Source organism: Peromyscus maniculatus, chromosome 22, assembly GCF_049852395.1.
Source record: "Peromyscus maniculatus bairdii isolate BWxNUB_F1_BW_parent chromosome 22, HU_Pman_BW_mat_3.1, whole genome shotgun sequence".
NCBI lineage: Eukaryota > Metazoa > Chordata > Mammalia > Rodentia > Cricetidae > Peromyscus > Peromyscus maniculatus.
The window spans coordinates 18356499-18369252 of record NC_134873.1 but is presented as its reverse complement, the minus strand read 5'-3'; the positions used below and the strand labels follow the sequence as shown (position 1 = coordinate 18369252).

Sequence of the window (12754 nt, the reverse complement as noted above, 5' to 3'; positions counted from 1 at the left end):
AGGATCTACAATCTCACTGCCAAGTTTAGAGTAGTCGTGTATCACCACACCATATTATCAAGTCAACACAGTGCAAACAATATTGATGTGATCAATTCATGTGATCAAAATTATTCTTTTCATATAGAAACACTAATCAACCACTGACTGGTAGGCACCATTTCAAAAGATCAAGTCTTTTCCCCCCACAGTATTTTCTGTCTATAGGGGCAGTACAATTAATATTCTTGGGAAGCCCACTAAAAAAGAAATAGTTAAATAAATATGGTGTGCATGCTTCATGAAGCACTATGCAATTTCTACAAGGATTTTAATTATAAAGAGCTCTGGCTTTTACATTGAGTACATGCTATGTGGCAGGTGCTAGCTGTAGACCAGCCTGGAGTCCTGGTGACATGCTATTATGATCAGGAATTCTGCTTTTGTTTTGTTTTTTTTCAAGACAAAGTTTCTCTGCATAGCCCTGGCCATCTTGGAACTCACTCTGTAGACCAGGCTGACTACGAACTCAGTGATCCACCTGCCTCTGCATCCCAAGTGCTGGGATTAAAAGCATGCACCACCACTGCCTGGCAGGAATTCTATTTTTTAATACACTTTTTATTTCATAGTACTCACAAAAGCTGTAATAGTAACCAAACCCCATTTACCATTTCTCCTCTATCCTTAGCATCTTTTTAAAATTTTACTTTATGTGTATAGATATTTTGTCTGCATGAATGTCTGTGTACCACATGTGTGCCCAAGAGAGTCAGAAGAGGGCATCAGATCCCCTGGAACTGGAGTTACAGGCAGTTGTGAGCCACCATGTGGGTGCTGGAACTCAGCCCAGGTCCTCTGCAAGAGCAGCCAGTGATCTTAACCACTGAGCCATCTCTCCAACCCCACTCTTTTGTTTTATTTTTGTTAGTTTGCTTGCTTTGGTTTTTGTTGTAGTTGTTGTTTGAGACAGGGTTTCTCTGTGTAACAGCTCTGGCTGTTCTGGAACTCAATCTGTAGACCAGGCTGGCCTCAAACAGAGATCCACCTGCCTCTGCATCCCAAGTGCTAGGATTAAAGGCAAGTGCCACCACTGCCCAACCCCAGCTCCACTCTAAACCTAAAGTTATAAAACTTTAGTACACTTATCAAGACCATGAGCTAAACCTTGGAGGTGGAGGCAGGGCTATCCAGATTCCAAGGTCATCCTTGGCTACACTGCAAATTCAAAGCCAGCTTTGAGCTACATAAACCCCATCTCAAAAAATAAAATAAAAGCATTACACATTTACTATTAACTAAACTTCAGCCTTCATTTGGATCTCATATTTTCCCACCAATGTTCAGGATCTAATGCATAGTACCATGTTGCTAGAGACTAAACCCAGAGTTCTCTAGTGCTCTACCACGAAGAAGGAGGGGGGAGGAGGAGGAAGAAGAAAAAAAAGGAGGAGGAGGAAGAAATGAGAAGGAAGAAAACGGAGGAGGAAGAAGAAGGAAGGAGGAAGGAAGAAGAAAGGAGAAGGAAGAAGAAAGGAGGAAGAAGGAAGAGAAAAGGAGAATAAAGAAGGAAGAAGGAAAAGAAGAAGAAAGAAGGAAGAAGGAAGGAGGAAGAAGAAAAAAGGAAGAAGGAAGAAGAGAGGAGGAGGAGAAGAATGAAGAAAGAAGAGGAGGAGGAAGAAATCCTTGAATTTGAGTCTCTGTGATGTTCTCTTTATGCTTAGACTGAAATTATGTGTGTATGGTGTGGTGGGAATGGAGAACACACAGCAGTGGCATGCTCTCCCTATTCCAGCATTCCAAGAGGGATCTGTTACCAGTATGTCCTGCTAGCTAGTCTCAAATACTTTGTAGGGGAGTGCATGCCACATTTCTCTACTGGAAGTTATTTTCTTTTGTTCATACTTTGCTTCTAAAAGTGGCCAATCTATAAATCTAACTCCTATTAGAGGTACGGGGCTGGCGTGATTAAGTTCCATCTCCTGGAGGAATACTGTAACACAACACATATTTGAGATTCTTAAGTAAGAAAGATTTGTCTCCCTCTCCCCACATTCTATTTGTTCACTTATATTTATTGGTATAGATTTGTGTATATTTCTTTTGTACTTTGTGTTCCGGCTCAATACTGCTGTTATTCATTTTGTTGCTCAAATTTTCCAGCTTTTGCTGTGAGAGCCCTGGCTTTGTTAGTGGCAGCTGCAGTCTAGGCCGGTGTTTCCAGGTTCTTGGCCTCTCATTCACCAGACTGAAATAAGGGGCTCACACAGATTTGCAAAGAAACACAAACTTTATTCAAGGCAAACTGATGGGACAGATTAGAAAGGAATATCCAGTCAGGATTGACAATGAGCCACAGGAATGGAGGTCCTCAAAGGCTCCAGTCACTGTTTGGGACTTCTTTTATAGGGTTCAAGAGAAGGGGAGTTGGGTTGCTAAGGGAGATAGTTTGGATGCCTCTACTTTGATTGACAGATTAAGTTAAATAACTATTTCTCTAGTGTGCATGCCCCATCCTATAATACATTTGATTTTAATCATATCCAAGCCCAATTATAAATATGTGTAAGATAGCAAATAGATTTCCCTAAAAGTTCACTTTGAAGACAAAGTTTACCTTATTGTGCATCTACCCTAAACCAATTCAGGCATATGTACTGAGAATACTTTTCAATAGACTCTGTCTATGTTTGATGATTGTTAAGGGGAGGAGGAACTTATTCTATAGTTCAGAGAGGGTGTGCATGCATCTCAGTGCAGGATAGGTGCATTATTTGGAGAGGAGCTGACACTTGTATTGTATGTGTGGGTAAATGTCTCAGATTTCAAGCACATTGTTAGCAGAGGGGTGTGTGCATAGCCCAAACCAAGTGGAGTCCCAGGTTGCCAAACTACCACCTATGCTTGCCTGCTTCATTCAGCAGTCTGGAGAACTCTGGGTTCTGAGAAGTGGGGTGAGGTATGAATTATATATCATTAAAAAATTAGAGCCAGTTAATTAATTAAAAAGAAGCACTGAATTTCTCCTGACATTCCCCAATACTCCTCCCCCACCTCACCCCATCCCCACACAGTAGTTATTTCTTCCAAGGCTATCTTGTGGTTAACTGCTGGCCTGAGCTGCCTCCTGGGTCTGGAATGGCACTTCCCACTTCAGGCGTCAGGCTGCAGGGGCCATGCCCAGTCCTAGTCCTTGCTCCCGGAGCTTCATTTTTCTCTCAGCAGTAAAAGAGAAAGGACAACATCTGCCATGTTGTCAGTTCATCAATTCACAGAAACATGAACGGACATCAAAGGAGAGTGGTCCTGGACCAGTGGGAGTCAGCAATGCTGCACACGAAACTTTGGGAGATGTTGTTTACTGTATCGGCTGCCTCAAGGTGGGACAAAATAAAAAGAGTTGAGTTTGGTGCTTTGGAATGGGGGAAGGCTGCCAATGACGTCCACTCTCCTGTCAGGAGAGGTGATAGACGCCAATGAAGCGCTCCAAGAAAATCCAGGGCTTGTCCACAGATCTTGTCATGAAGATGGTTGGCTGGTAAAGATGAGTGACCCTCTAGAGCTGGACGAATTAACAGTGAAGAGGCATATGAGCAATATGTGAAGTCCATGAGGAGTGACCATGGCACCTCCCACTTCCATCCCCAAATAAAAGTGGGAAGAAACCTGCGATAGCATGGTTGTCTTAAATAGAGAAGACTTGAAATAACTTTTAGCAATACCAATGGATAAATAAGAACTATTCTCAACAGTGCTACTGAAGAAAGTCCCCAACTCCCCAGTGGATGCAGATAAACATAATGTACATATTTTTTGTAAGACCTTAGACTAGAGGCTAAGCCCTGGTGTGCAGAATTCATGAGATTATCTATGGCTAAAAGTTATGAGGCAGGCTGGAGAGATGGCTCAGTGGTTTAGAGCACTGGCTACTCTTCCAGAGGTCCTGAGTTCAACTCCCAGCAACCACATGGAGGCTCACAACCATCTATAGTGGGATCTGATGCCCTCTTCTGAAATAAAGGTGTACTCATATACATAAAATAAATAAATTTTAAAAAAATGCCAGGCGGAGGTGGTGCACACCTTTAATCCCAGCATTAGGGAAGCAGAGGCAGGAGGATCTCTGTGAGTTCAAGGCCAGCCTGGGCTACAGAGTGAGTTCAAGGAAAGGTGGGGGAGTTATGAGGCTGGGTTTGATGAGGAACCACCCTTTAATCCCAGCATTCCAACAGGCAGATCTCTGTTACTTTGAGGATAGTCTGGTTTACATAGCAAGAGTTATGTAGTGAGACCCTACCAAAAAAATAGTGACTTATTTCAGGATAACTATGTTCTCTCATATACTATTATAACTCACCCAGATCTATCCCTGAATCTTTGTTTTATTGTTTTGTCGAGACAGAGTTTCTCTTTGTAGCCCTGCCTATCCTCAAACTCACTCTGTAGACCAACCTGGCTTCGAACTCACAAGAGATCTGCCTGCCTCTGCCTCCCAAGTGCTGAGATGCGTGTGCCACCACTGCCCAGCTACTCTTGGGTCTTGGTCAAAAGACTTGATGTTTCTTCCCATTAGAAATGCCTGGGAGCACAGGGAAGTGTTGTACAATGTCAGATGAAGGACAGTACTGTCTTCATTTCACCTTGAGCTGCATTGGCTGCTGTTGTTTTCCACAGTGAAGCAGGGACCTTTGCAGCTTCGTGAAAAACAAACAAAACATTCATGAGAGAGAGAGAGAGAGGCGACGCACAGCGAACTCTGTTCTCAGCGGCGGCCATACTGTCAGGAGGATGTATTTCTTTCCCTTTTCCCACTTCTCCGAAGTGTTTTTGGGTTCTACAGACTGACCTGCAAAACTTTCCAGGTCCTTGACCCCTGCCAGGTTTATGTGATGGCCTCCCGCTTCTTAAAAGAAATGGTTTATCTTAGGCGTATAACTGTTTGCCGGCAGGTGTGATGTACCACTTGCATGCCTGGTGCCTAGAAGTCCAGAGGAGGACAACCGTCTGGAGGGACGGGTGGTGCTGAGCCACCTGATGTGGGTGCCGCGAACAGAACTTGGTCCTCGGTTGGGCCATCTCTCCAGGCGCCCTGCCACTGCCCCCTTTGAGATAGGGGAACACTCTTCGGGGAGGCCAGTTTGGAACTCACAGTGCAGCTCAGCCTGGCCTCCAAACTGCAGCGATCTTTCTGCCTCAGTCTCCTCAGTGCTGAGAGTGCACTTCCAGCTTGGCTGTCTTGCCCTTTCAGTCATCCGAAGGAAAAGCCTACGCCGAGGCAGCTCGAGCCTGGGGTTCATGGGCTCCACTTACGGGGTCGTAACCTCTAGGGCCTACGCCTATCTGCTTGGGGAAAAGGTGCTGCGTGTTCACCTCCAAGGACTTGCCTTTGCCTCAGACAGTCGAGTGTCTGCACGCAGAACCTGCTTCCCACCTCTGTCTCCCCTGGAGACGCCCCCAAGTCCCCAGGACCCGTCTCCATCCATCCCCACAGCCCCGACAAGGCCCGCCGCGATCCTATCCTGTGCGCATGCTCACACCCGAGTCTCCGATTGGTCGCCTAGGAGCGTGGGATGTTTTCCCAGGATGCTCTGCGCTGCTGTCATGGCTGCCCCCGTGTGCCTGTATCCTCACAGGGAACGCTAGTCCTGTGGGTGTCTGGACGGTGCCCGTGGCCACCAGACGCCGGCGACCCTGGCCCCTCCTCCTCCTTCTGCTTCCTCCTCCCCCGAGGGACCCTCGCGGGACCCCGAATTGGGTCCAGTGATGCCGGGGGTGACGTGGACTCCGGAGCGGGCGCTGCTGAGGGGCTTCTCCACGGAGGCGGAGCGGCGGCTGTGCACGCAGGAGGGGCGCTGGGGCTCAGGAGGGGCTGTGAGGACGGGGGTGCCGGCCCTGGGTACGGAGAGGGGGCAGGAGGGGCGCTGTGAGGACGGGGATGCCGGCCCTGGGTACGGAGAGGGGGCAGGAGGGGCGCTGTGGCTCAGGTGGGGGCTGTGAGGACGGGGATGCCGGCCCTGGGTACCGAGAGGGGGCAGGAGGGGCTGTGAGGACGGGGATGCCGGCCCTGGGTACGGAGAGGGGGCAGGAGGGGCGCTGTGAGGACGGGGATGCCGGCCCTGGGTACGGAGAGGGGGCAGGAGGGGCGCTGTGGCTCAGGTGGGGGCTGTGAGGACGGGGGTGCCGGCCCTGGGTACGGAGAGGGGGCAGGTGGGGGCTGTGAGGACGGGGATGCCGGCCCTGGGTACGGAGAGGGGGCAGGAGGGGGCAGTGTTGTTCGGTGGTCTGAGATCTGGTGGTCTGGGAAAGTTCCCGAGAGACAGACTTGAGCTGATTTTCTTCCTTTAGGACTGACAGGTAAGAGAGTTCGTCAGGAAAAAAAATTAATCGGGGTTGTGAAAGTATTGAGGCAGGTGTGAGCTGGGGAATATGAGGGAATCACGAGAGATCCTGTGTGTTTGGATTGGCCTCCTGGGGGAGAATATTGAAGGTCGGACCTCAGCAAAGGAAACTTTTCTGTGTCCGTTGGAATCTCTGTGAATTTCCCAAAGAAGGGTACTACGCCTATTATTATTACTATTACAACTACTACTACTACTACTATTTCTGTGTGACCTCCACTCTGCTGCTCGTAGTCATTGTAGGTATCCTGTAATTCTAGGAGGGGTGATGTTGGTAGAGTGAGAAGGATTTGCTCAAGACTTAGTGATTCCTGTATAGCCAGCATTCTGTTTATACCGTTTTGTATATTAAAATATCTATGTAATGGATTGTCATTTACACTTACATTCTGTTGGCTTGCGGTCCTGATTTTTTTTTAATTACAGATATTGGAGTTTTCTTAGACTTGCTGTTGGAAGGGAGCTATGAGGCCATGTTCTTACATTCAGTGACACGAAATATATTCAGCTCCACAAGGATGGCTGGAGAAAAGATTGACAGCTACCTGGAGAAGCAGATAGTAAATTTCCTGGATTGCTCTACGGATTTGGAAGACATTGGAAGGTAGAATTTTATTTGAAATTTCCACAGAGAAACACACTTGTGCAGAGGGCTGGAGAGATGGTTCAGTGATTGAGAGCACTTACTGCTGTTTCAGAGGACTCAGGTCCAATTTCCAGCACCCACATGGTGGCTCACAACTGTGCAACTCCAATTCCAGGGGATCCAACATCTTCTGACACCCATGGGTACCAGGCACATATGTAGCGCGCAAATGTACACCCAGGCAAACCACTCATATACATCAAATGAATAAGTAAATATTGGATACTTTTATGGCTCCTTGGCATCATAAAGGATCTGCTATTTAGCAGTTGTCCATAAACCTGAACTCACGATGTGTCAAGTAATCTCCGTGAGGTCTCTGGTCCAGATCTTCCAGAATGAGAAATGGAAGTAGTTCGGGATCAAAATGAGTTTTGTGTATGAGAATGACACATGCGTGGTAGTCACTGCTAATCTCCCCAGAGCTTAGGTTTGGTAAGTGCTAGCTATCAGCTTGTGTCATTTTGCTTCTTGTTGTTCCTCATTTTGTTTTGTTTTGGGGCAGAGTCTCACTATGTAGCCTTGTCCTGGAACTCACTATGGAGACCAGGCTGGCCTCAGACTCAGAGATCCACCTGCTTCTCTGCCTTTCAAGGGCTGGGATGAAAGGCACGTGCTTTAAAGGGGGCAGCTCATTTTTTTTAACGTGTAAATGTACCTTGAATCCTGCTATTTCTGGGTTACTGAAAGATGCTTACATTTCCATTTGCTGTGTCTCAGATTGTTATCTCTGAAGCGATCAGAGAACTCCATGTGTTTATCATGGGACCCTCAGTTTACCTTTCTTCAGTTAGGATGCCTGCATACTGATTAAATATAAGCCTTCTAGAGGCTTCTGTTTTATTGTCATATGTTGTTAACTTACTTCTTCTCATCCACCCATGATGTCTGTCTAGAATTGTTAACCATCTCCAAAATGTCTATAATATCATTCTACCCTGATGTTTACAGAACAGTTTCAGACAGTCGTCCGAAGAATAAGCCAGCTAATTCGTTAGGTTGTAAAGATAAATAAGACCTAACACAGATTCATAAATAGTTATAATTCTGTTTCATTTTTCTAATTTCCAGTAGTGTCATTCTTGATTTTGTTGTTGTTGTTTGTGATCGTGTTGTGTATTACACATTTGGCCAGGGGTTTGCAATAAACTCCAGGCTGGCCTCAAACACATAATCCTTTTGCCTTAGCTCCCCAAATTTGGGGGGATTACAGGGATACACCACCATGCCCAGCTCCAGCTCATTTTTGATTCTGGTTTTTTTTTGTTGTTGTTGTTTTTTCCCTCTTTTGCCACTGGGGATTGAACTTCAGACTTCTCACATTCTACCATTAAGCTAACCCTAACCCTTTTCTCTACTTTTCATTGTGAAGCAGGGTCTTACTAAGCTGGCCAGGGCGGCTTTGAATGTGTGATCTTCTTGCCTCAGCCTCCTGAGCCGCTGGGACTGCAGGCTTCAGCACACGGCCTGACTTTGTGTCCGACTCTTCTTGGCTGGCTGATGTGTTTCTACTTTAGTAAAGTTCGCCTCGTGGTGTCCATTCGCATCCCTCCTCTTCCTTTCCCCACACATGCGCGCGCACGCGCAAATGCATTATTCATAGGTGCACCCGAGTTGTAGTTTGAAAAGAGGCACTTGGTATGACGTCTTTCAGGGTACACTCTGCAAGAGAATGTTTTGATGATGGGGAGATTCTGTGTCTTGTAGTCAGTATGGTAGCCACTTTTCATACTTGGCTATTGAGTACTTGAAATATGGAAATTGTGACTGGAGACTACATTTTAAGTTTAAGTTAAATTAGATTTACATCTGTGTTAACAATTTTTAAAAGATTTATCTATTTTTATTTTATATGTATGGGTGTATTTTGCCTATACCAGTGTGCTCCATGTGTATGCAGTGCATGTGGAAGCCAGAAGAGGGCAGCAGATCACCTGGAAATGAGTTACAGACAGTTGTTAGCAGCCATGTGGGTGCTGGGAATAGAACCTGGGTTCTCTGGAAGGGCAGCCAGTGCTGAGCCATCTCTACAGCTCTAGATTAAAGTCAATTTAAAAGCCACATGTGGCTAATGGATTTATTGGACATTGCAGATATAAATTGTACCAGATTAGGATAGTTTCAACTATTACTTGATGGGGGGTTTTTTGTTGTTTTTTTTTTTTTTTTTCCTTTTTGTTTTTTGTTTTTCCAGACAGGGTTTCTCTGTGTAGCTCTAGCTGTCCTAGAACTTACTCTGTAAACCAGGCTAGCCTTGAACTCGTAGAGATCTGCCTGCCTCTGCGTCCTGAGGGCTGGGAATTAAAGGTGTGTACCACCACTCCTGGCTAAAGGGAAACATTCAGTTGGGGCTGGCTTACAGTTAGTTCAGAGGTTTAGTCCATTATCGCCATGGCAGGAATGGCAGCATGCAGGCAGACATGGTGCTGGAGAAGTAGCTGAGAGGTCTACATCCTGATCCATAGACATCAGGAAGAGAGACACACTGGGACTGGCTTGGGCTTCTGAAACGTCAAAGCCCGCCCCCCAGTGACACACTTCTTTCAACAAGGCCACACCTACTCCAACAAGGCAACACCTCCTAATAGTGCCACTCCCTATGAGCCTATGGGAGCCATAGAAAAAGAAGAAGCCAAAGCATGTATTTGCCAATTATAAGATCTTATATACAAAATCTCATAAAGATTACACAAAAGCTGTTAGAACTAATTTAATTCAGCAAAGTAACAGTACAAATCTGTCTTAGGGTTTCTATTGCTGCGACAAAACACCATGACCAAAAAGCAAGTTGGTAGGGAAAGGGCTTATTAGGCTTTCACTTCAGCATTGCTATTGACCACTGAATGAAGTCAGGACAGGAATTCAAACATGGCAGGATCCTGGAGGCAGGTGCTGATGCAGAGGCCATGGAGGGGTGCTGCTTACTGACTTGTTTCCCATGGTTTGCTTGACCTGCTTTCTTATAGAACCCAGGACCAGCAGCCCAGGGATGGCAGCACTCACCATGGGCTGGGCCCTCCCCCATTGATCACTAAATGAGAAAATACCTTACAGCTGGATCTCATGGAGCTTTTCCTCAGCTAAGACCCCTTCCTCTGATGACTCTAGTTTGGGGCAAGTTGACACAGAACCATTCAGTACAAAGTCAGTTATGTCTCAGATACTAACAATATCCAGTTGTCCTGATTAGTTTTTTGTCAACTTGATAGGAGCTGGAGTCATTTGGAAGAGGAAACACCATGAGAAAATGCCCCCAAAGATTGGCCTGTAGGTAAGCCTGAGTGCCACTCATGGGCTGTTGGTCCTGGATGTAGTAAGGAAACAGGCAGAGCAATCCTTGGGGAGCAAGCCAATAAGCAGCATTCCTCTGTGGTCTCTGGTCAGGTTTTTCCTCCAGGTTCCTGCCTTAAGTTCCTGCCCTGACTCTTTTTGTGATGGACTGATCGGGACATGCAAGCTAACACAAACCTCCTCTCCCAAGTTGCTTTTGGTTGTGGTGTTTTCCTGCAGCAGGAGAAGCCCTAACTGAGACACCAGTCTAAGGAAGAAATTGTGCAATCAATTCCATTTAGAGTATATTCAGAAGGAGGAAAATATTTAGTAAATATTTAGCCAAAAAGACTTGTGTGATGAGAACTGTACTTAGAATTAGCAGATGGACTCAGTCGAAATGATTCTGGTTTTGTTTAACATCCAGAGCATCCGAATCAGGAGCCAGCCTCACACACACCTTCCTCTCTCCATCAGGACTGACGTTGACGTCATCAGTGTCACAGAATTTCTTCACAGCCTCTTTGCTCTGGTGCCTGTTGGCCTTGCCGTCCCATCGGGCACACCTGACTTGTCGCCTGTCTCTTCAGGGCTGACTCAGTGGTCAGGGGACACGTGCTGACAGCACACTGGTCAGCCTTGTTGCTCCTGGAAATGCTCTTGAGAAGGTTTTTGAGCCACTTCAAGAGCCTCGGGGTCTTGGGCTGGGAGGTGGGTGACTAAGGGATCTTCTTTCGTGCTTGGTTGTGGACGCCGCTCAGCACTCACTGTCTTCTCTGTTTTCAGAGCCTTTGCTTGGGCTTTGGCCGTGGGAGGGCAGGAGCCCGTCTTCACTTTCAGCACGGTCTTTCAAAAGCTAGAATGTGATTTCGATTCATTCGGATGATTTTATTCTATTTCTCTGTCCCATGTTTATCACAATAAGCTACATCATCGTCATTTTTAAAGTCTCTTAAGCATCAGGCTTCCAGTGTTTATTTAGATTGTCTAATGATGCACTAAATGAAGCCCAAATGGACTACATATACGCCAAGTACTTTGTCTCCCAGAAAACAAGGAACGAGAGAGAATGCATAGAAAGTTCTTGAACCCTGAGGCAATAAAGGAAAACTGGAAGGAATTTTTATGACCACATTAAAGAAACATGTGACAAATACTTATAACAAATAAGAAAGGCAACAAGCTAATAATAGCTTTATGATATAAAGAGTTAACATCTCCTATAGGAATGAAGGGGAACTGAGTGTAGAATTCACGAGCACATTCAAGTAAGGATGAGAATGTAGTTCATGATAGTGACACATTTTAAAATCCTTGTTGTCAGAACAGAATATTCAGTGTGTACCAAGTTGTTAGCCAGACATTAGGTCCAAAAACTGAAGTTCTGCATCCACTAGCCAAAATAAGTTCAGATGGACAAAACATTTAAATTGGAATTCTAAACAGAATGATACTGTAGGTGAGTGTAGACGTGGGAATTAGGCAGCCTGAGCTTGTCCCGCCTCTCTCTGACTCACTGGCCATGTGGCCTTGGGCAGGTTAGTTAACCACTTCATGCCTCAGTTCATGAGACAAGGATGAAGCGGCAGCCGCCTCACAGGAGGGACGTTGTGAGGATCAAATGTGTTAGTACACGTGATGGGTGTGGCCTGGTGCCTGGTGCATGCAAGTGCATTTAAAAATAGCTGTCACCATTGTCAAGCAGGTAAAACTGTAAAAGCATTAAAGGAAAATTTGGTAGATATTTTTATGAGCTTGGGAGTGGGGGGAAGACTTATAATCATGACATCATAGAAGATGAAGAGATTTATCATTTAAAACTTCTACACATGGGGAAGTACTTCTGATCAGTGAGTGAAGTGTGGGGTCACCAACCATGGGGGGACAGGCTATGAGGGTGACATTGTTTTGTGACTTCCTGCACTGAAGCTAAGCCTGGCCAGGTGAGTGCCTGGGAAGAGCTTATTTGAATGTTTTACACTTTGTCTTGGTTCTTCTTAGAGCTGCTGTAACAAATTTCAACAAACTTGGTGTCTTCTGTGGAAGTTTCTTCTTGTCGTTGTAGTTCAGCTCTGGAATCCAGAAGTCCAGAATCAGAGTGTGAACTTGTCATGTTCCTGGGGATTCTGGGGAGAGGTCATTCTAGTTTCTAGTGGTCCTGGACCTTCCTCTTGTGGTACCGAGGCTCCAAACTCGGTCATGTCTGTATTCTCTCCTCACTGTCTGAGTTTTCTCCTCTTACATGGAAGGAATCAATGACTTCCAGTCCTAGCTACTGGGCTGAGGGACCACCTTGGTCCATATGACCTCATCATCACTAATTATATCTACAAAGACCCTATTTCCCCCAAACACTCACATTCTGGGGCCCAGCGTGGACATGAATTTGGGAGAAACTTTATTTTACCACAATGTTATACTCCCTTTCATGGGGAAAACAGCTGTAAGCCTGGCTGTAAGA

The 12754-nt window shown here is 45.9% G+C and overlaps 1 protein-coding gene across 12 annotated transcripts in view; it reads left to right on the top strand.

Annotated features, from left to right (window-relative positions):
• LOC143270188 (putative Polycomb group protein ASXL2) overlaps positions 1-12754 on the top strand; it is a 287604-nt gene that overhangs the window by 78369 nt on the left and 196481 nt on the right. For 3 of the 12 annotated variants that reach the window (XM_076559143.1, XM_076559145.1, XM_076559146.1), the window contains exon 7: positions 6804-6981. In XM_076559143.1, the coding sequence (XP_076415258.1) occupies positions 6804-6981 (178 nt within the window). Of the gene's footprint in view, positions 1-6803; positions 6982-8395; positions 8510-10232; positions 10295-10407; positions 10643-10720; positions 10739-10770; positions 12339-12754 lie in introns of those variants that run through there. The other 9 variants (XM_076559150.1, XM_076559152.1, XM_076559151.1 and 6 more) reach the window with 9 other exon arrangements.